This window comes from Mizuhopecten yessoensis, unplaced genomic scaffold, assembly GCF_002113885.1.
Source record: "Mizuhopecten yessoensis strain PY_sf001 unplaced genomic scaffold, ASM211388v2 scaffold7887, whole genome shotgun sequence".
NCBI classification, from domain to species: Eukaryota; Metazoa; Mollusca; class Bivalvia; order Pectinida; family Pectinidae; genus Mizuhopecten; species Mizuhopecten yessoensis.
The window spans coordinates 98,175-119,577 of NW_018407272.1; the positions used below are offsets into that span (position 1 = coordinate 98,175).

The 21,403-nt window shown below is 34.6% G+C and overlaps 1 protein-coding gene across 1 annotated transcript; it reads right to left on the minus strand.

Annotated features, from left to right (window-relative positions):
• Positions 1–202: 202 nt before the first annotated feature.
• On the minus strand, positions 203–21,352 carry LOC110454468 (sideroflexin-5-like). Its single transcript, XM_021503973.1, has 12 exons — positions 21,225–21,352; positions 18,870–18,938; positions 18,366–18,470; positions 17,643–17,697; positions 16,797–16,822; positions 12,249–12,359; positions 11,380–11,445; positions 10,791–10,881; positions 10,296–10,411; positions 9,778–9,863; positions 6,557–6,674; positions 203–2,473 (listed from the first exon to the last, which is right to left on the minus strand). The coding sequence occupies exons 1-12, from the start codon at positions 21,279–21,281 to the stop codon at positions 2,396–2,398; spliced, it is 978 nt and encodes a 325-aa protein (XP_021359648.1). The 5' UTR covers positions 21,282–21,352; the 3' UTR covers positions 203–2,395.
• Between the last annotated feature and the right edge of the window lie 51 nt (positions 21,353–21,403).

Here is a 21,403-nt window from a genome sequence, read left to right on the forward strand (position 1 = left end):
TATCAAGTTTAAGTATACATGTAATTTTCATTATAAAATAATCAGTATCAGTGCATTTATGTAAGTCAATAAACATTGTAAGAATTAGTACCCTTGATGAATAGTAACTGTACAGTATACCCCCTTTTTATCAGTTATTAGATTTGTAAAAATAAATATGTGTCGAGAGTGTGTTACGAAATTGGAAATAAGTGATTTGTAAAAAAATCAACAAGACCTGTAATATGTATTAAAAGAGATTAGAACATCAAGTGTAAATAAGATGTCATCTAAACTCAGCATATTCGCGCGAGTGGGCGTGTCCGTTAAATACACCTTAAATTATCAATGTAAACACGGTAACTATGACAACAATTTCGGTTCAACGTAATTGTGTAAATTAACATCACAATAATTATAGAAAAATATTGATACATATTACTTTGAATAACGCTTTTAACAGTAAAGCACATCGATCATAAGTAAGGTATACCATTGTGTAACATCAACAATTATACCCCGTTAATGGCTGTGTAAATGGAATTCATTATACTGAAATACTAAAAGCAGTATTCCGTGTTGAAAATAATCAATTCATCTTATACAATACAAAATCGTATAATGTTCTCAATACGCGTCAAAATCTATGGATTAACCATTATGAACACTAAATCAATAATTCTGATACATACATTTTCTATAATCCATGAATTCCTACTAGAACTATATAGATACTCTCACAAGCTGTCAGTTATCGGCTGTCAGAGGATAACAAAATACACAACCAATAATCATAGGAGTTATAACACTCTCTTAATTAACATACAATATATGATGATTGCCCTTGTGCTAAAATTTCAATATCCAATCCCAAGAAGTTGTACGTATGAAAAACTGCATGATAATTTATAAGCAGTATAATATATTTTTTTTCTCCTTTTTCTCAGCAGAAATGCATTCAAAGTTTTGGAAAATATATGTTTAACAAAGAACATTACCACTTTCGGAAATTATATGTATCGCATAGGGAAATACAAAAAAACTTCCAGAAACTTCAAACTTACGGATTTTTTAACATAACACAGAGAGGGCACTACAACAAAACTGCCGAAAATCCTTTTAATATAACATGGCGGTCTACCGTCAATCTTCCAAAACGAGAAAGTGGTTTGGAAATCGTGGATTACAAAAGATAAATACATCTCTACGTCTTCATTGTTTGAATTGTCATGAGCACTGCATCAAAATCAAAGACAACGCTCATAAGCCAGCTTGAGAACACAAGGTATGTGGAATTCTTATTAAGTCTCTAGAAACATTACTTTTACAAAATATTATTCATAATGCCATCTTTTGAAATGTTTTACTTATACCTAACACAAATATATTTATATCAAAATCAGCAAAGATTACATAAATGACTGCGACAAAAATAATTATAACCAATCAAGATATTCATTTTAAATATTATACTGCGTATAGGGATGACTAGATATTTCAGTTGGTACACCGTCACCATTCCAACAGCATCCACGGGATACCATTGGTATATGTATACATATATGTGCTCCAACTACTTGTAAAAGTACATCAGAAATCTTTGGCCCCGTGTCGTTCTTTTGCGTTTGGTGTTTCACATTAATAACATTCGGACTCTATGGGTTTCTTATAATATTAACATCGAATAAAACATCGGAGGTGACTTTAACGAGACACAAAACAAACGTTCAACGCTTGAACAAATTATCAACATAGCGATTACATATTGCCGTTTGGAAGACACTTTTCTTGATTATGAAATAAATAGGTGATAAAATAGTTGTTTTACCTGATAAAAAATGCAAATTGAACATGTTATAAAATTGTATAATTATAATCACATCTTTATACCTCACGTACATGTCACACGTTACAGTCCAAAAGTAGTTAATGCTGATGCAACAACTGTTTCATCGACAATTTTACATATCTTTATAAAAATTCCTCAAAATAATTAATGAAATCATTTTTCCCCTTCTCTGCATAGCATTAGGAACAATCTTTGAAATTACACACTCTCAAAATTTAAGCTGAAACTGAAACTGTTTCAAATGTGTTGCAAAAGCACTCGGTAATCAACAATGAGCAAGAATCAACTGTATAGTGTCCACCTCTCCTGTAAAACGATATGAACAAACGCGTTCAATTGGCACTAGGAAAACTCGGAATCATCAGATCATGTATTTTTACAGTCATTATTACAAAATATTAAGGTGCGTCAGCTTGGATAAAATAATTAAGGTGCAAAATCAAATACATTTTTATAAATTCAATACATTAAACCATATATAAACTAGTTTGCCGAGATTTCGAGCGATCGTCGTATGAGGTATGTATATGGCACATTGGAGGTGGACAGTGGTCAGTAACTAGGTTACTAAAGGCCTTTGTTGTATGACAAGATCGACTCTGACGTCTTGGTCTGGAATTCTGGTTCCAAGTCTGCTACGGAAATCTGCAGAAACAAAAAGCGTATCTTGTATCGTCGTGGAGTAAACCCCCCAAAAAATGAAATTCTATGCAAAAATCCGTAATGTACTGAGAAAATAGAACTAATGCGAGAACAACATCAGCCTTACTTAACTATTCAAATGCCTGTTTTATGACACCACCGAAATCCCTCAGTTTGTGGGTGGGATTGTGTATACAAACTCATTGTACCAGGAAATCCTGTAAGAACTGCGTGAACCTTGCTTGACTACTCGTAAAACACAAAGAATATTACACTTTGGAGTATATTGCTTACAGAATGACGGAAACATGTCACAAAACATGGCAACTGGATGCGGTGTCAAGATCCCATTGGCAGCTCAAATGTGTTTACAGTGTATCTTGGGATCGTAAAAAAAGTGTTCTTGTTACACGAGGACTATGAGAGAAGCATAAAACGAAAGATAATATAACCTCCGTTTTCGACTTATCAGGGCCCTAATGGAAACAATAAGACGCAAACTGCATAGTCTCCCGGTCTTATCTTCCGTTGTAACAAAAATGAATAGTCTACTAATTTGCCAATTAGGAATCTGATGATAAATCATCAGCACCAATGTGCTGCAAAGTGCCACATAACGACCAGGACGGGCCCTGAGACGGCACTGAACCGTACGACAGCCAATCTGTGGGAATGTCGACCCACCAAATAGCTATGCCAGGAATGGAGAGAACGAGGGTGGCTTGGGTCGAACCGCGGCAGTTGATGGACTGAGCTACAGGATTGGGTAAGACGTTTATTTGTTCAGTGAAACTGATGGACAGCGAGAGTTGATGGGACTTGGCGTTTATTTGTACCCGACATCGGACAAACAGTAGAATTATTTCAACACCGAAGTAATTGGTACCCTGAGCCTTAGTTCTCCTGTCTGTTAGCATTACACGTGGCAGCAGACACCGACTTTATCAGATGGTGGACAGACTATTTTGGAGGGCTGTACGACATGTAGATACAGGCTGATATCGCTTGTCTTACAAGCATCACATGTCTCCTCCCTCCTCTCACAGCATCCATTACACCTATCCGCACATGTTTCATAGCACAAAAGGCCCTAATTATATATAATTACATACAGTTTTTGTCATTTCATGCACTAGAACAATAGATGTGATGTGTGGTATTGTTGGACGGAGAAAAATACACAGATGATGTGGGAAACATGATCATTTGCATCGTAGAATAAGCTGCTTTCCATTGAATTTTCAAAATAGTAATGCATAGTGTATTAAAAGCTTCAAAGGATCAAATTTGATCATTTTTTCACAAATCAGGTATCAACATTAGTTTCTTAGTTGAACTTTTTTAACTTAACTTTTACAAAAACTGAAATTTACGAAAACTTATGTGACCATCTAATCAGATTTATCTTTTTGTTTTAAATACACCTTGATAGTTAATGAATTCGACTTTTGTTACAAAATGGGTAAATGTTTTGCCATGATGATATCGCTTTGCTGTAATGATGAAGTTTTAATAGCTGTCATCATCAATTTATTTACTCGATTATTATGATTTCATTAATGTTTTAAAAAACATAACTTTTTAATATTTCATACATGTGTTAAAATGTCAAACGTAAAACAAGTTGTAAAGGAGCCCGATTTCACCCTCCAATGCCAACAATGGAACACTAATGCCATAATTGCAGATTAATGTATAATCTGAGTGTTTTGTGTTACAAGTGCAAATTCCAATGAACATTCTGTGGTTAACTTATGTTTACTGAACACTTAATTTCGTGATCTGACGCTTCCGTACTATTCTCGCTAGCGCCTCAACATAAGAAAAACTAATTTTGTCACAGAACTATCGATATTTGAAACAGTCTACCATTTGAGAATATCTCATTAACATACGATTTATAAAATGAATCTTGCCTTGTCACTGGAGAAACAGACCGATACGTTATACTTAAAGGATACCAATTGCAATGCACCAGTAGTTATATACATGGACTGAATATATATATATTTCAAAGTTAAGAATACACGTAATGGCTTTAATTAGTAAAAATTAAATTTAATATAATCCTAATTATATCATTTATCATTTAGACTCAGTCATTACTGACGTGATATGTCCATGAGGATGTCAGAATTGTTATAAAATTATATATATATATACTTTTATTGTACTTTGCTGACAGCAGAGGATTTGTCAGTGCTATAGTCAGAATAAAATCTGTGTATCTGTGTAACTTATGTTTCACTCAAAGTCTAAAGCTCTGTGTAAATAATCATTCTCCTGATACTGGAACTTGCGGTCGATCCTTAAGTCAAATTGTGAAGTAAGTGAAGTTTACTTATGGTAGATACTGGGAATCAAATAATTTTTGTTAATTTCTATTTACGCAGTTGGGTTTTTTCCGTGACAAATCCGCGATGACATAATTCACAAAAGCAAACAGAACCGCCATAAAGTACTGAATATGACTTGATAAGTAATGGTAATAATTAACGCGGAAATATTAATCCCCCGAATTATAATCGATTCAGATTAGGATAATACAATACTATGTCGCAAAATCGATAATATGTGGTAGAGTCGAATCTAAAAAAAACATTTAAAGAAACTAAACTCTTATTAGATTTTCTTAAACTTTCCTTGAGATTTCTTACCAGTTTTACAAACATTAAATGATGGCTTCTTGGTGAAAACACAACAAAGTTAAACCAAACACACAAACATGGGACTGAACCTTTTAAATTAAGTAATAGATACAGCATGCCAAAATTGAGTGACACTGCACCACACAGCTGTTTCATCCTTCTACGACTCATTGGTGATGGTAGGGGCCAAAAAGTTGAAACACAAAAAACGCAATTTGTTTAACTTTTCTCGTTTAGAATGGATTTTTTTAATATCTTTCGTGTCTTAGACAAATCCCAATATATTCCACGTAATATTTAAGGCAGAATATGTCTACTCCTCCAATTTCTTAAATTAACTATAATCATATATCAATCTGCTAAGTACCATGCTCAGATGACATGCATAACTTACATGTATATTAGTCTTTTATATGTATCATGCTAAGTCTAACTTAGTATTTAATTGTCTTCTATGAAATTAAGAATCGTTATCAAATAAAACGTATCTGTTTGTCATAAACTAGAAAGGGTTGTCAAAACAAATATACACACAACATCGGGAGATATTATAAAAGTACACAATAATAAAAAAAAAAAGAATGTTTACATTTTTTTTTAATTTCTGTATTTTCATGCATATAAATATAAACATCTATGTTTCTTTGAATTTAATACCCACACAGCTTCCGAAACAATTATGTTCCTTCGTTTTTTGTATCGCCAGTTTCACGGTGGTCTGAACATTTGTTAGGTTTTTTTCCTCAATACAAACGATACTCTGAGGGAGGACAGTCCAACAGTTTGTGAACACGTGGTGTGTTATGACATGCACACTGATAAAATACAGCCTGTCACCATACAATACTGTCTACCATCTATCATACATCCGCACGTGCATCCACGTAAAAGGGAGTATAACCATCCTCAACATCTGTTTACTTACAGCTTATACAGAGCGCTGTCATCAGCAAACATTTGGTCATTTTTGATTTATTTACCAAATCATGTCTTTTTACGATAACGAATCTTTAATAAGACTAGGGAAGAACTGCAATATCACTCAATTTCACAAATATCAAATTAACAGATTTAGGTAATTAATATGCACATAAAGAGATATTTGTGATTTCCACTTCAATGTTATGTATTTATGTAAGCGTTTGTCCATTCTCAGTGTAACAACATTGTGTCAAAAATAACAGTCACCTCTCAGTTTAAAATATATGTATTATATATGTATATGAGGATTTTCTGTTTTGATACTTGTTAACATTGTATCAAATCATCAATTTTACTTTAAATAATCAAACAAATTCCTGCTTGTATAAAATCGTTCCAAACTGTAAAACATTTTGTAAGTCCATGTAGATTTCAAGAATGTCTTCAATGACAAGAAATTCATGATTTTTGTTTTTTTGCTTTTCGATATTTCAGGATAGATCATAACCACACTTACCTTTGAGTACTGAGGAAACAAGGCAATAGCGACAGGTAAGGCACATCCGAACACAGCGGTACATACTACCGCGTTTACCGCCAGGTGGTACTTCGGGTTACTCTTCATAAACCGGGTCCTAACAAAAGACAAGCAAACAGGCCGAGTTATTCTTTGTTTCATTAACTAACGATATTTACAATCACATTTAAACAAACCCATACTTAGAACATAGTCTGTGTAATATCAAATTGAGTATCGTAGAAACTTTTTATTTTGTTTCTTCGCAGCTGATCCAACATCAATTACACAATGAAAGGATAAATAAATAATTAAAGCAATATTTAGTAATTATGTGTTTTTGTTTTTCTGTCTTGTGCATAAAGTAATTGTTTCATGTCTGTGTCTTTACAGTGGAACAGATCCTCATTAATAATACGATGATTGTAAGGAAATCAACAAAACAAAACAGGTCATATGAAGACGTTTGTCTTGAGCGACCCTATGGAAAGTACACCAATAGTGTATAGAAGCAATACGTTGATACCGATGAAAAGCAAAGCAGCAGTGTAGAAAAACAAACTCCGAGTCATCATTGAAAGTTGATCAACAGAGAAGAGGTACAATCCCTAAGTCATGTGACGGCGGATGTGCAAGATAGGGACTAGAGTTGGTAAGTATGGAAACACCTTTTCAAACATTTAATAAATGTATGCAGAAAGCCTAAAATATCCTTTAACCATATGGTCATTTTGTCCATCTAAGTCTCGTCGTGGTACTTCAGGTCAAAAGATCGACAATTTCTGTCTAGTGTTCCAAAACAAACGAAGAAAATTGCAAAAGGAGAAGTTGACTACAGAACCCTTTATGACGCTATATTTACATTCTGTATGCTTAGACCCATTGACAAAAATCACATTCATAAATGCATAACACAGGTGTTCATAGAATCTCAGCACGTGGGAACTGATAGTAACCTGATCACACTGCGTAGTAATACACTACAAAAACTACTCACTCGGAACGACCGAACTAGATGCTTAATTCTTACATCTTAAAATATTATTGAACTGTGCTTTGTGAAATATCCACGTATTCACGTGTCCTGTGCTACAAATAAACATTGAATATGGAACTACATTTTGTTGTGTTATTGTTGTTGACGGTTGCTAAGATCTCTCACGATAGTGTCACATTTCCCCGCGAAAAAACACTGTTCTCGCCACTGCGTTGCACCCGTGTATAAGCAGGAACAAACCCTGTTTATTTGTTTTATTCGTTGTTATATCGATCCACTGAAAGGATTCGTCAATGTAAATATAAGGAATGATATTTATTTTTTCAACATTTATGAGGTCATAACAACAATGGGTTTTTGGACATATTTTACATGAATCGCTAACGCGATTCATTCAATATGTCCATAAACCCATTGTTGTTATGACCTCATAAATGTTGAAAAAATAAAAATCATTCCTTAAATAAACTTCAATATTTTGGCTTAGACAGATAACGTGATCTTTAACTACTGTTTCATGTAAACGGTGGTAATAATCTCAACTGTGTAGAGAAGCTATATATGACGACGAATACCGAAATACTCACCACGGTAAGTAAAGCAACAGTGTAAGGGGAAAAAAAGCTTAAGTCAGGTAACGACAAGTACCTAAGATGACATCATGGAGAGAATAACAACTGAAGGGACAAAGAGACAGATATTGCAATGTAGCAAGAGATCAAGTTTGTTTGATGCATATCCTTTAAGCAGAAGATACAGATGAAATTCCGATTCTGTAGTGGGCCACATAAGTTGCCTTTTGAAATCATGAAGTGGGATACATCAGGCCAAACACCATATTCCCAAAAAGCTGCAGGAATTCGTTCTTTCTTTAGATAAAAGGGTTCATTCTTACTGATAACCTGAGATTTTAAACGTCATATGCATTGGTGACATTTTTCTCTCTCTTTTTTTTGCAACTTCAGACAGCTCAAGGTTACACATACCTACTTATCGCTAAAATACACTATATAAATATCTCGCTATTGCGTTCATTGTTTCGGATGACAATTGGATGTAGTGACATCATTTTTATTGTTTACAGGTATATTCCAGTTGGTGGTGTATCATGCATAGTAATCTATAGGTCGCCCATTATTTTGACCTCTGACCTCAATCATTGAAATAGTTTGACCGAATCTATTGTTACTCTGCTCTGACCTATCTGACCCAAATCATTGAAACATTTTGTCAATATAGTATATATATTACAATGCTTACGCTTTGCATGACTATTAGATTTTGCAGCGGAACAAATGAGTCATTTCAAATATGTATTTAATGTTCACCTCAGTACCAGCATACTCATTTACAAGTGGTTCGTTAAATGAGAAATATAAGCAGTGAATCAAGAAATTGTTTCTGATACAGGACGATAGATTGCATTGACAAGCTCTTAACTCACGGCTGAAGAGGATTTTATACAGAAAATCAGCTCGATATATTTTATTTTCGATTTGAATTTTCAAAAAATATCAATATTACTTAAAATGCGTTTCCTGCCTAAATATGAAGACAATAAATAAGCCCAAAACTTGGAATCAGTTTTGTCCGAAACAATGACAACATTAAACTGAATTTGACAACATTTTTTTAAAATCATGCAAACTAAAATCCAGATATAGTCCAAAGAATACAACCTCCTTTACTATATAAAGTTAGTCATCTTTTCAATTTCGATTGGCTGTAGGAATTATAATTTCATGACTCCCAATCATATGTGATACAATTCGTATGTAAGAAAATTTATAAAAAAAGGCAAAATATTTATTCAACAGAAACAAATTCTTGATAGATTTGAAAAATATTACAAACTGTTTCTAAGAATTTATTAGGTTCCACTCTAGATCTACATATCTTCTCTACATACTTGGGATACTCTGGGACAAACTGATGGCATGCATTGAGCAATTTGATTGGTTTCTGGTATAAAATGCTGACCAATCTCTTGGCAGATACCTGTCCTTCAAAGATTACAGAGGGGAGAAACCTATCTTCAAACTGGTCATCTTTTATGCTGCCGCGCTTATATTAAAAATCAAACCAGTCTACTTGTATCATCAACAAGCTGACGCATACAGGCCCTTTGATCTTGTCATAGCATATTCAAAGAATGAAAAGAAGATATTTTTATTGAGAGTGGGAAACCTTAGATTTTTTAGATGGATGAACTTCGAACATGTACCTCTCTACCAGTGACATGACCAGCGGAGGCAGCATCAGAACTGGGGCGGGCAGGAACATCCTTGTGATAGCAGTCTCTCGTAGAGCCTGACGTGACAATATGGCAGCTTTTCATTTACAGTTAAAATACTGACGTTTATCAAACGAAAAATTACGACTTTGAGGAAGTGAATTTCATAAAGCTGAAAAGCGGGAAACTTTTTGCTTATTTTCAATAAATCAATGCAAATTACACGAAATTCAAAATTTATAATCTTAAATATCCTGGTGACTAAATTACTCACACAGGTTCTGACAATGTGTAAAAAGTTACTACACAAAAAAATAGATACTTTCACAACATTGAATTTGATCAATTTTTCTTTTCTTATTGATCCATTGCATCAAACTTGCAACAAACAACAAGGTTTATAGTTTTGAATTGTTTCTTGTGAAAAACAAGATATGAGCAACCGATTTCACATTCATACAAAACCTTGTTTTGTAAGAAAAGTTGACATATTTCTGAAGAAAATTTACCCGTTTGGCAGCTACTTTTGACGTGCCGACCACATTCTGGCTGCTATCCACAACATCTATGCCCTCGGCCAGCTCATTGTTCCTCATCAGTAACACATTACAGACATTGGCTGCCGCTGAGGACAAGCAAGGTTTGAAAATCTAACACATGTGAAACAAGACATCGGTACAAATGTAGACAATTGTGATAAATGTATAACTTGGTAATGTAGATCAACCCCATGTAGTAGCTGGGCGGAGGTCCGGGGTGGGGGTGGGGGTGGGAGGTCCAGTGACTTCATACTTTCCTTCGATATTTACATAATAGTATGTTAAGTAAACTCCCTTGAATCTGTTGCTATAAAAAGGTCCAAGATGTAAACTCTCTTGAACCTTTGCCTTTAGAGAGGTCCAGGATGTATATTCTGGTTACATGATAGGATAACATAGATATATTTATCATGAAATATTCCTGCCGAACAGGAGAGTAACAAATAACAAAGTATTCTGACTTACCGACGGCTGGAAAAGGAACAAATCTGGTGATCAACGATTTTGTTGCAGGACTGAATTTATCAGCTTTCCGGATAAACTGATTCAAAGCCACCTGTAAAAATTGAATTGATATTTAATTTAGTAAGGGACATACATACCTGGTAACTCAAATATTTCAAAGAAAGGAGAATTGTGCCTTTACCACAGGGTAAAGGGAAGTAACTCTCCTTTAGTTTATTGACTAAGGATTTTTGGGAGAGCAATATTTTTGAGAAAGCGGTATTGCTCTGAAAATTGAAGCTCCATCTATCAAACCTTCAAGAGCTGGATCCCTCACTCAAAAATATACTTAAAAGTAAAGATGATAGGACAACATCCACTTGAATGTGATCAGCAATATTTATTACAATGTTGACATGTTTAAACACACTAGGCGTGCCTTCATCAGAACAAAAAAAATACTTGTTTAAGTAATGAAGTTGTAACAAAACCTCTTAATTCTGTTTTACAATTTTTATTCAAATTTGTTATCAAGCAAATATAATGATGTTGATTTGAAGTGATAAGTATTTCACCATATCGTCTTTGGACTAAGAATTAAGATACTTACTGCGATGGAAACAGCACTAGTGACAGCGCCCACATACCCAGCCATGAACCTACTGGTGGGGGTCGGCTGTAATACATTCAAAATGACGTTCATTATACCCTAATCAATCATATTTTCTAAATTATATATCTTCCAAATGATTCTTGAGAAAAGTAATTCAAGTATTAAGATGATATAATTCTTGAGAAAAAGTAATTTAAGTACGTATTAAGATATCTTGTGAGCATTTATCGAAGCACATTTAAAGAAAAGGTACAATTTTTGTTAACAGTTATTGCTAGTTTGCTAATTCAAGTTCCTACTAATAAGTGGTTCAAAGCAAAATATTCATGCCAATTACACAATTAATACTAGTCACACATAACAGCTACAAACTCAAATTTCATTATGTGACGTCATTATATAACTTTAACAGACCTATATCTAAGTGCTTTTGATAATGAAGAAATCAAAAACATCCAACTGTTGTGTAGTTCTAGTTTGTGTAGTTCTGGTTTGTAATAATTGTGTAAAAAGTGTAGTAATTTAATATTGGACCAACAGATGTAAGATTCTATTTTGTATCTGGATTTGTTTAATTTCAAAAGTATGCAAAAGAATAAAGGTTTCCATTCAGCAAATATTGTCACATTTTGAGAAATATTTTTTTCTGATCAATAACTTTTATAACCTTGAATTTGTAAGTTAAGTAAACACTTATGAAAATAACATATATAGCATGACATATGATATATTTGTTTATCAGAAATATTAGCTTGAAATGCAGGCTCACTTTATGTGGAAAACATTTGTTTTTATTGTTTTCAATAGCTACACTAGTTCTATCTCCATTAAAGAATAAATCTACAAATAAATCAAAGAGTACGCACCTTGGTTGCATTCCTGTTGGAGTAGTTGACACAAGCATTGTGGCTCTGGTTGAGCCACTGCCACAGAATAACCCCCTTTATAGAAGGGTTGGGCAGCAACAGACCAACAACCTAGGAATACAGATAGCTGACAAGTCAAAAATCATCAGGATAAAGTCACCTTATAGAAGGGTTGGGCAGCAACAGACCAACAACTTAGGAATACAGATAGCTGACAAGTCAAACCTCATCAGGATAAAGTCACCTTATAGAAGGGTTGGGCAGCAACAGACCAACAACCTAGGAATACAGATAGCTGACAAGTCAAACCTCATCAGGATAAAGTCACCTTATAGAAGGGTTGGGCAGCAACAGACCAACAACCTAGGAATACAGATAGCTGACAAGTCAAACCTCATCAGGATAAAGTCACCTTATAGAAGGGTTGGGCAGCAACAGACCAACAACCTAGGAATACAGATAGCTGACAAGTCAAACCTCATCAGGATAAAGTCACCTTATAGAAGGGTTGGGCAGCAACAGACCAACAACCTAGGAATACAGATAGCTGACAAGTCAAACCTCATCAGGATAAAGTCACCTTATAGAAGGGTTGGGCAGCAACAGACCAACAACCTAGGAATACAGATAGCTGACAAGTCAAACCTCATCAGGATAAAGTCACCTTATAGAAGGGTTGGGCAGCAACAGACCAACAACCTAGGAATACAGATAGCTGACAAGTCAAACCTCATCAGGATAAAGTCACCTTATAGAAGGGTTGGGCAGCAACAGACCAACAACCTAGGAATACAGATAGCTGACAAGTCAAACCTCATCAGGATAAAGTCACCTTATAGAAGGGTTGGGCAGCAACAGACCAACAACCTAGGAATACAGAAGGCTGACAAGTCAAAAATCATCAGGATAAAGTCACCTTATAGAAGGGTTGGGCAGCAATAGACCTACAACCTAGGAATAAAGATGGCTGACAAGTCAAAAATCATCAGGATAAAGTCAGTTTAAAAAAGTAGTCCTATATTGTCAAAATCAGGCGCGTAGCTGCCACGTGAGGAAATAAGCAGCTGCTTGCACATCAAAAATCCAAGTGTACTATTATATATATATATTTTTATTTTTTTTGATACGTGACTTCTTCCAAGCAGCTGTAGGAACACATGAAACAACATCCTCTTGTGACATTAACTAAAGCACCGACGAGTCTAAAACGGCTATTAATATTAGTAATGTCGGACAGACCAAACACAGTTCTGATCAGTCTGACCACAGGGGTTCGGTACAAATGTCTGAAATACACATATGCTATACTGATATGGGTCACAATGCACATAAACATACACTATATATGTGTTGTGCCCCATATCAGTATAGCATATGTGTATTCCAGACATTTATAACGACCCCCTGTGGTCGGACTGTTGCTACCGCTGATATCGGAAATACAAGCAAGGCCGATATTCGTCTTACTAAAGTGAAGGTGGATATTGATATCCTGTCAAAAAGATGGGAAAAAGCTCACAAGTTCAAATTCCATACAAGGTAAGATTTGGTTAGCATGTTGTCGTTAATAAACAAACGTTACGTAACAAGCGATTGTAATGAAATACAACTAAATCAACGGAGGCGAGTTGTTTTTCCGGAATGGATGTATTTTTGTGTTAATTTTTTTCACCAATGAGAGGACAGTAATCCGAATAACAATTGTAGATTGATTTGTTACTAGCATTATTGTTATAGGTTTTAGGGCGGATATATTCCCGTATAGGATCCATCTGAGTTTTGCATTCACTTCGCCTGCAAATGAAATATGAAAAAGGCAAAGCCTCAAAAGTCAGAAAAAAATCCACGTACATGTAGCTTTTGCTAATCTGTGACATTATATACCTGACTATTGAGATTTTTATATCATATATCCATTCATTTGTCCCTGTCATGAACTGATAAAGTATATTTTTAAGAGTAACCAGAGGCCTATCTTCAGTACGGCTACTGGATATACATGTATATATCTAAACATCAATATAGAAGCAACCGTCATCTTATGTTCTGAGAAATGTTGATGATATAAAAAGGTTTGACGGACACAACAACAAACAAGAGGTCCATGGGCCTTAACGGTCACCTGATATATTTATACAGAGAGTTGATTTTGTTTTTAACATGAACAGAAATATTACTCAAAGTGACAAAAAACAATAAAACCACCTTATTCAATATCTAGCATACAGATTTAAGACTAAAAAGTATTTGAAACTAGCACCTCTGATTCTAAACAAGGAAAATGAAGAAATTTTAGCACACTGACTCCTTTGGGCCCCACCCTTCAGCCCTTGGGGGTAGGGCTGGCTCAAAATTTTCAAAGTATCAAACTGTCAACTCAAGGTTATAATTCCAATCAAGTTATTAACATGTAATATTCAAAGTATCATTTGCCATTATAAACCATAATAAATTTTACCCCCCCACTCCTTCCCCAGGGGGTAAACGTGAGACCCTAGGGTCATAAACCTTAAGACCCTTCCATCTATGAAGAGTATTTGATTCTACCATATCTGGGTCTTGAGAAGAAGATTTTTGAAATTTCAGTAAATTCAACCCTTTTTGGCCCCACCCATCAGCCCCTGGGGGTCAGTCAGGGCTCATAGGTGCATACTATCAAACTGCTACCTAATACTGATAATGCTAACCCAAATTGAATTACTTCCAATGGAAATTAAACAAATGTTGGTCCAAAATGTGATTTCCCTATATAAACTATAGTAAAGTTTACCCCCTCCCCAGGGGGAAACGTGAGACCCCAGGGTCAAGAAATTCACAATTTTGGTAGAGCACCTTAAGACCCTTCCATCTATGAAGAGTATTTGATTCTACCATATCTGGATCTTGAGAAGAAGATTATTGAAATTTCAGTCAATTTTACCCTTTTTGGCCCCGCCCCTCAGACCCCTGGGGGCTGGGGACCATATAATTCACAATTTTAGTTGACCTTTGGCCATGGAAGGTTTCTGCAAAATTTCATTGAAATTGGTTTCGGGGTTTTGGAGAAGAAGTCGAAAATGTAAATTGTTTACGGACGCACGACGGACGACGACAGACAAAAGGCGATCGCAATAGGTCACTTGAGACTTTGTCTCAGGTGACCTAAAAAATTAACTAGTACTAATATAAAAATAGACAGGTATTTAGGTAACTTTCAGATAAAAAATGTTTTATTTTATTTTTTGCCCTATATTGTCCTTGAAAAAGGCTTATAATCCAATGTGTAGTGAAAAATATTACAGTCAAGAATACTGGTACAAATGTAAGCAATATAATAATTCATCATTATTTGTTTTAAAACATCAGAAGGTGATAATTCAGTTTACTCATTCACCCCTGAAGACACATTTGAAATCTTCCAATTCAAAGGTTAGAATAGTTCATTATGAAATTTCAGAGGTGAATGATCATGAGTTAAACAAAATTATGACTGTTTTTAGTAAGGAAGTTATATTTATGTAGATCAGTGACACCCAAATTGAAAAGTTCTGGTTGAAAAAGGTTGCAACTTATACAGGGCGCAGTGCATGCTGTATGGTATAGCTTTGATCTTACATGGATCTTTTATTGTTGATTTATATTCACAGTCTGAAAAAATACATGAAAATACAAGATGTATTAATATAAACCCTACAAATCTGTTGCCCTTGTGAGAGTTCAGTTTGGACTATTGAATGGGAGTTGAACAGTGAACTGAACCATCAGCTGAAGGACTCCAGTGTTTATTGGTATAAAGTTGCTCAGTAAATAGTTAACATAGGCGACCTCGTGTCACTGCAAAGTAAAATGTGTTGACTAAATTGCTGTATTACGGTAGTTAAGTTGTTGTTGGTTTTTTTGTGTTTTTTCATTAAAAAGTCATACAATTATGATATTGTTAAATATTAAGATGACAAATCGGGTCCTCTCGTAGGAGGGTTTCCATACACCACACTCTCTTTCATGGCGTTATATCTCTCACTCTCTTTCATAAACTATCGATTTATAACTTTTTTATATTATTCATTATTCATAAGTATTTGTTTTTAATTTTTATATCAGGCCTGCTTATATTTTTTTTATCCTCTCCTCGCTCACCATCACTCCAGCTCCTCGCTATCAAAAGTCCATTATAGCACTAGGTGGCTTAGATCAGATAAAAAAACATAAGTATCGTAACATGATATACTGTTATGACAATTTGAATGTAAACATAAAGCATCAATTTCAACATACTAAATATCATTTCATTCACTCACTCTTTCATTCGTCTCTTGCACGACTGTCCCATTCATTCGTGTTGCGCTACCTCAAAAAAGGGAGGTAACTACCGTGTTACTGCCGGAAGTACAGCCCCAGCTAGCTGACGCACGTGTGTCTCTCCAGCAGAAGCACAGTAGTTTAGTTCTTATCTATTCCTCTATTTTGCGGGGGGAGGGGGGATCTTTACTTCAAGAACAATTAAATGAAATGAAGTGGTCTTTAAATTCCTTTCTATTTAATGAATTGCCAATAAAAGAAAACACTTACAATTGGACTCCCGAAAGGCACATAACCTAAAATTAATGAACAGAAAAATAAGGTTTACATTGTTGTCATAGCTGCTTTTGAATAATCAGGTAGAAAAAAAGGAAACACTTAAAGATCCCCATACCACTGATAGAACCTGTATCTAGGTAGTGGTAACTGATTTTTCCGGGATGACTAATTTTGATGAATTATTTCTGAAAAGAAAACCATATCTTACGGGACTTTTAAGAAAGATAATACAGATGGTCCCTATGGATTCATCAGAAATAATCAACAACAGTTTCTGAGCGTAAAAAGAAAAAAAGGAGTGTGGCCAGACCAGGACTTCAGATTGTTCTACTCTTAAGGGACTGAGATACCCGGCGGCCTGACCCATGGTCAGTCAATGGAAGTGCTCTGCATCAACTGACCTACAGTTATATTTATGTCCAAAACGAAGTTAAGGAGTGATTACTCTCTTTATACAAAATACCACAGTACAGTGGAACAGGGATCCTTAATATGACCTACTGCCCAGATTTATAAGTACATGTACACTAGCAGTCATCTATAATCATTTCATTTTCATCTGCAAGCAGATACTGTTTATGAGTTGTTTTCCAGGAAATTTGTTCTTTTATGTACACTTCATGGTCAAAGTGAGTGTTAATTTTCAGTTTTCAAATTTTGGTGAAATTCAAAAAAGATTTTTATAAGGCCGATTATAAAAACTACATGTACTGAAAATTCACAGTATTTCTTTCATAAAACACTTTCTTCGATTAGTTTTAAAACTAATTATTCTGTCAATGCTGAAATAACAGTGATATTATAATTTGAGAAGGTTTAATCAAAATAAACACTTACCCGACATTCTAAATGGCACGAAAATTTTCTCGCCAGTATCAGGGTGAATTATTGCCTGTGAAAAAATGAAATTCAATTTATTTGCTGTCATTCACAAAAGACTGATTTTTTCACTGAGGTAATATTGTGGCCAATACATTTCAAAAGAGGAATATGCATCAAAGTTTTAAAATTTGAATTTGCATAACTTGTGATAAAGGATAAGGAGGTGTTGGTTGGATGTGCTGATGGACAAAATGAAGAACGGAAAGAAAAAAAACATTCCTCTTTCTTACGAACCCGTTTTTTAATTATATTTACAGGAACACCAATTAAAACTTTTGAACAGCAAAGGGACAAAACAAGAAGGGCTTAGTAAAATCAGTGTCATTACACACACTATTTATAGGTGTTAATAATCAGAAAATATCTTAATTAAGACAGCGACACCTAATGGCACATACATTGACAGAATTTCAAAAACAGGGAAAGAAGAAAAAGATATGATGCCATTATTATACATTATTACACTGTTTTATCATTCTGACGTTTTATCAACTTTTTTTATATCGGTCTGTCGTCGATTAACGACACACCGATATAAAAAAAAGTCAATAAAATGTCAGAATAATTCAGAGTACCCTATGGACAAAGATTCAAAGTGTTCTTAGATGAAAGTTATATTGGTTCACCTCCACTGTAATTTGAGCAAGCAGCACCCTCGGTTTTGTAAAACAAACTCACCTGTTTGACTTTCTGGGCCCTCCATAACTGTTCATCTGTTGTGCCTGGTGGTGTCTTGTTGTTTTTGTAGTCATCCAACAGTTGTTTACATTCATTCAGTTTGCTCTAAACAAAACAAATATATATATATATATATATTACTTATTCCAGTGGTGAATTCATGGAATTGAGGTGGGTTAGAAGGTATGATATGCACACTCAAATTGGTTAGTTCTCTCTCCAACAATTTACAAGGATAGGGGTGGGGTACTGATGGAAAAAAAGCATCTTTCTACTATCTCTCAATAAGAAGTTTAACCAAACCAGTTAATCAATAACACCATTGAATTTCAATCATTAAAACAATACAATGTTGCATATTTTCATTAATTATGAAACAGCTGATGTAAAGAAAATGTTACAGAAGATAAAAGTTACAAGAAGTCTGACAGCATTGTTTTATCAGAAGTGTTAATTTCCAGTATTTCGATATTACTGTACAATACTTCATTGTATAGAACTCACTTCTGAGGTAAACAGTGTGGATGGATCGATAACATCAAGGAAATGGCGTAACCGTCCATAAAACGTTCCCTGAAAAAGAAAGAAATAATTAAAACATAATAAATATGATGCATTGATTGGTCATGGTATCTTCACAATTATTTCACCAAAGTGTCACCCAATATGTTAGAACAGAATAATATCTTATACGTGTAAACCACAAGGGTTTTTTTTGCTTTTAATTAAATGAACAAGGATTAAACAAGTTTTCAAAATTTAAACTTTGGATTTTTTCCCAACAATTGTTAATTTTTGACACAAATGTATTTATTTTATATATATTACAATCAATGAATATACTTTTTTTAATGGACTGGGTTTTCAGTGTTGAAAGAGAAAAAACCAAAACTAATACTTGGTCAAACTTGAATCACAGGGGTTCATTTCTAAACTTTATATGCCACAAATAAACACACCCGTCACTTAAATATATATTATATATAGGGTGTCAGACGTTTCTCCCCAAAACAGTTACGCCCCAAACCAGTTCGCCCCAAATTTTATTCATATCGCCCCCAAAAACCATATTGCCCCAAAAAAAACATATCACCCCAAATAGTTCGCCCAAAAAAAGCATAACGCCTCAACTAGTTCGCCCCAAAAATATAAACGTAACGCCCCCTTCCAAAAAAAAGGAGCTTGCTTATTTTCCCATTTTCTTAGGAAATTCGTAGTTAAATATGATTATATGTGATTGTGTTTACCGTGCTAAGGGGAATAACTATTGTTTCGTGTATACTACGGAAAGGTTGGTGCATCTGCAAAGCCGGAATAGTAAAAGTGATGTGTTTCCTTTAACGTTCGTTTTCAGATGTGACTTACGGAAATGTAGCATTGTGTACATTCTTTCATCATACAACGATGCATGTGGCTTCAAAATAAACAACAAATCCATGTTTTCATGTGTTGTATGTTTAGTGCTATTATAAAGAGCATATTTCTTTTAGGTATATGTACATCTTATCATCAAACTTTGATGCCTGTAGCTATTAAACATACAACAAAGCCATATATCGATGATCTGTTGTAAATTACATGGATCAGGGGCAATTATTTTCCTAGTTCCTTTTATTTTGTGTCGCCGCATTGGTGGCAGGTGTTATTAAAATAACAACGTTAGGAAAATGTATCCACAAAAATATTAAGTAATGTATTCTGTATTGTGCATGATATATATCTTTGAGTTATATTATTATATGTTGTATCATTTGTCGTTGTTGTTGTTGTAAGTAATTAATAATTATCTGTCTCTATATATATATGTATATTTGTACAATGATATTCGGGTATATGTAAAAGATAATTAGATTATTTCCACATGTGCCGAAGGTAGCTAACTTATCATATCTATAATATATATGTAAAGCATGTATGTGTATAATTTAAATGATATATATGTTTAAGATAATAAAATTATTTCCACACGAAATTATTCGAAGCAACAAATGAATAATTGATAGTGATAAGGAAATAGTCACAGCTCTAAAATTGAAAGAGTTACCTCCCATTAACTGCCTTTTATAGTTCAATATAGGTTCGTTACGTTTGGGGCAATACAGAATTTTTGGGGCGATATAGCTTTTGGCACGAACAAGATTATGGGTCAAAAAGAAATTTTGGGGCGATATGGCTGTCATACTTGGGGCGAACTGAACTGAAAATTTGGGTGACGTAGAAAAAAAATGGGGCGAACTGGTTTGGGGCATAACGGTTTTGGTGCCAAACGTCTGTAATTCTTATAAATATCTTATCGAGACAAACCCCTGTGCACAGGCACAGGGACCTGATAATTTGTTACAGCTATATTTGGACCTAAACTAAGATGTTCAGAAATATTGTACATGTTTTAACAGTTTAGATCAACTTTCAATAAAATTGCCACCCCTGAATGATAACATAACAATGATGCACAGGCAAAGTGAGAGATATAAATAGTCTAGAAACTGATCGGCCTATAAACATCTATACAAGTGCATAGGCTTCGGACCGGTTTTTTGGGTTTTTTTGTTATATAGCCAACTCAAGTGCCTGTGTTCTGTTCACGTCGTGCGCCCGTACCAAGAGCGATAACTCTTTCTAAATGTTCTGTCAAACGCCTCCTGCCGAAAAGTGTAACGATTGTGACTGTTGAATTTGAATGATGCATCATCGATATTTAGACGGGAATTTTGTAAAATAAAGCATTGGAAATGTTATCATAAACGCTTAACAGCTGTTTTTCGATATTATTTGAACAGACCGGGACGCAGACGCACTGCTGACAATATATATTCAGATGTACTAATGGACATTACACAAGGGCACAAAAACACAAACCTGGTCGAATCGTGATTTCTGCAATTCGAAAGGGGGGTACTTAGATTTAAAATCCATTAGGTCGATCTGTTTATCTCCAAACCACGTCGGGGGTCAAAATGAAACCGGAAGTAATTGATGTGCCTAACATGCTGTCATCCGGGCATTCTAGTTACCTTTTACCCGAATAGATAAAAACC

Bases quoted from the DNA above. Each gene is read 5' to 3' on its own strand.
- LOC110454468 (XM_021503973.1), bottom strand. From the start codon at position 21,281: ATGGATTTTAAATCTAAGTACCCCCCTTTCGAATTGCAGAAATCACGA. The intron at 18,939-21,224 runs GTTTGTGTTTTT...TTTCTTTTTCAG, and splicing joins AGAAATCACGATTCGACCAG to GGAACGTTTTATGGACGGTT. The intron at 12,360-16,796 runs GTAAGTGTTTTC...CTGTATTCCTAG, and splicing joins TGCCTTTCGGGAGTCCAATT to GTTGTTGGTCTGTTGCTGCC.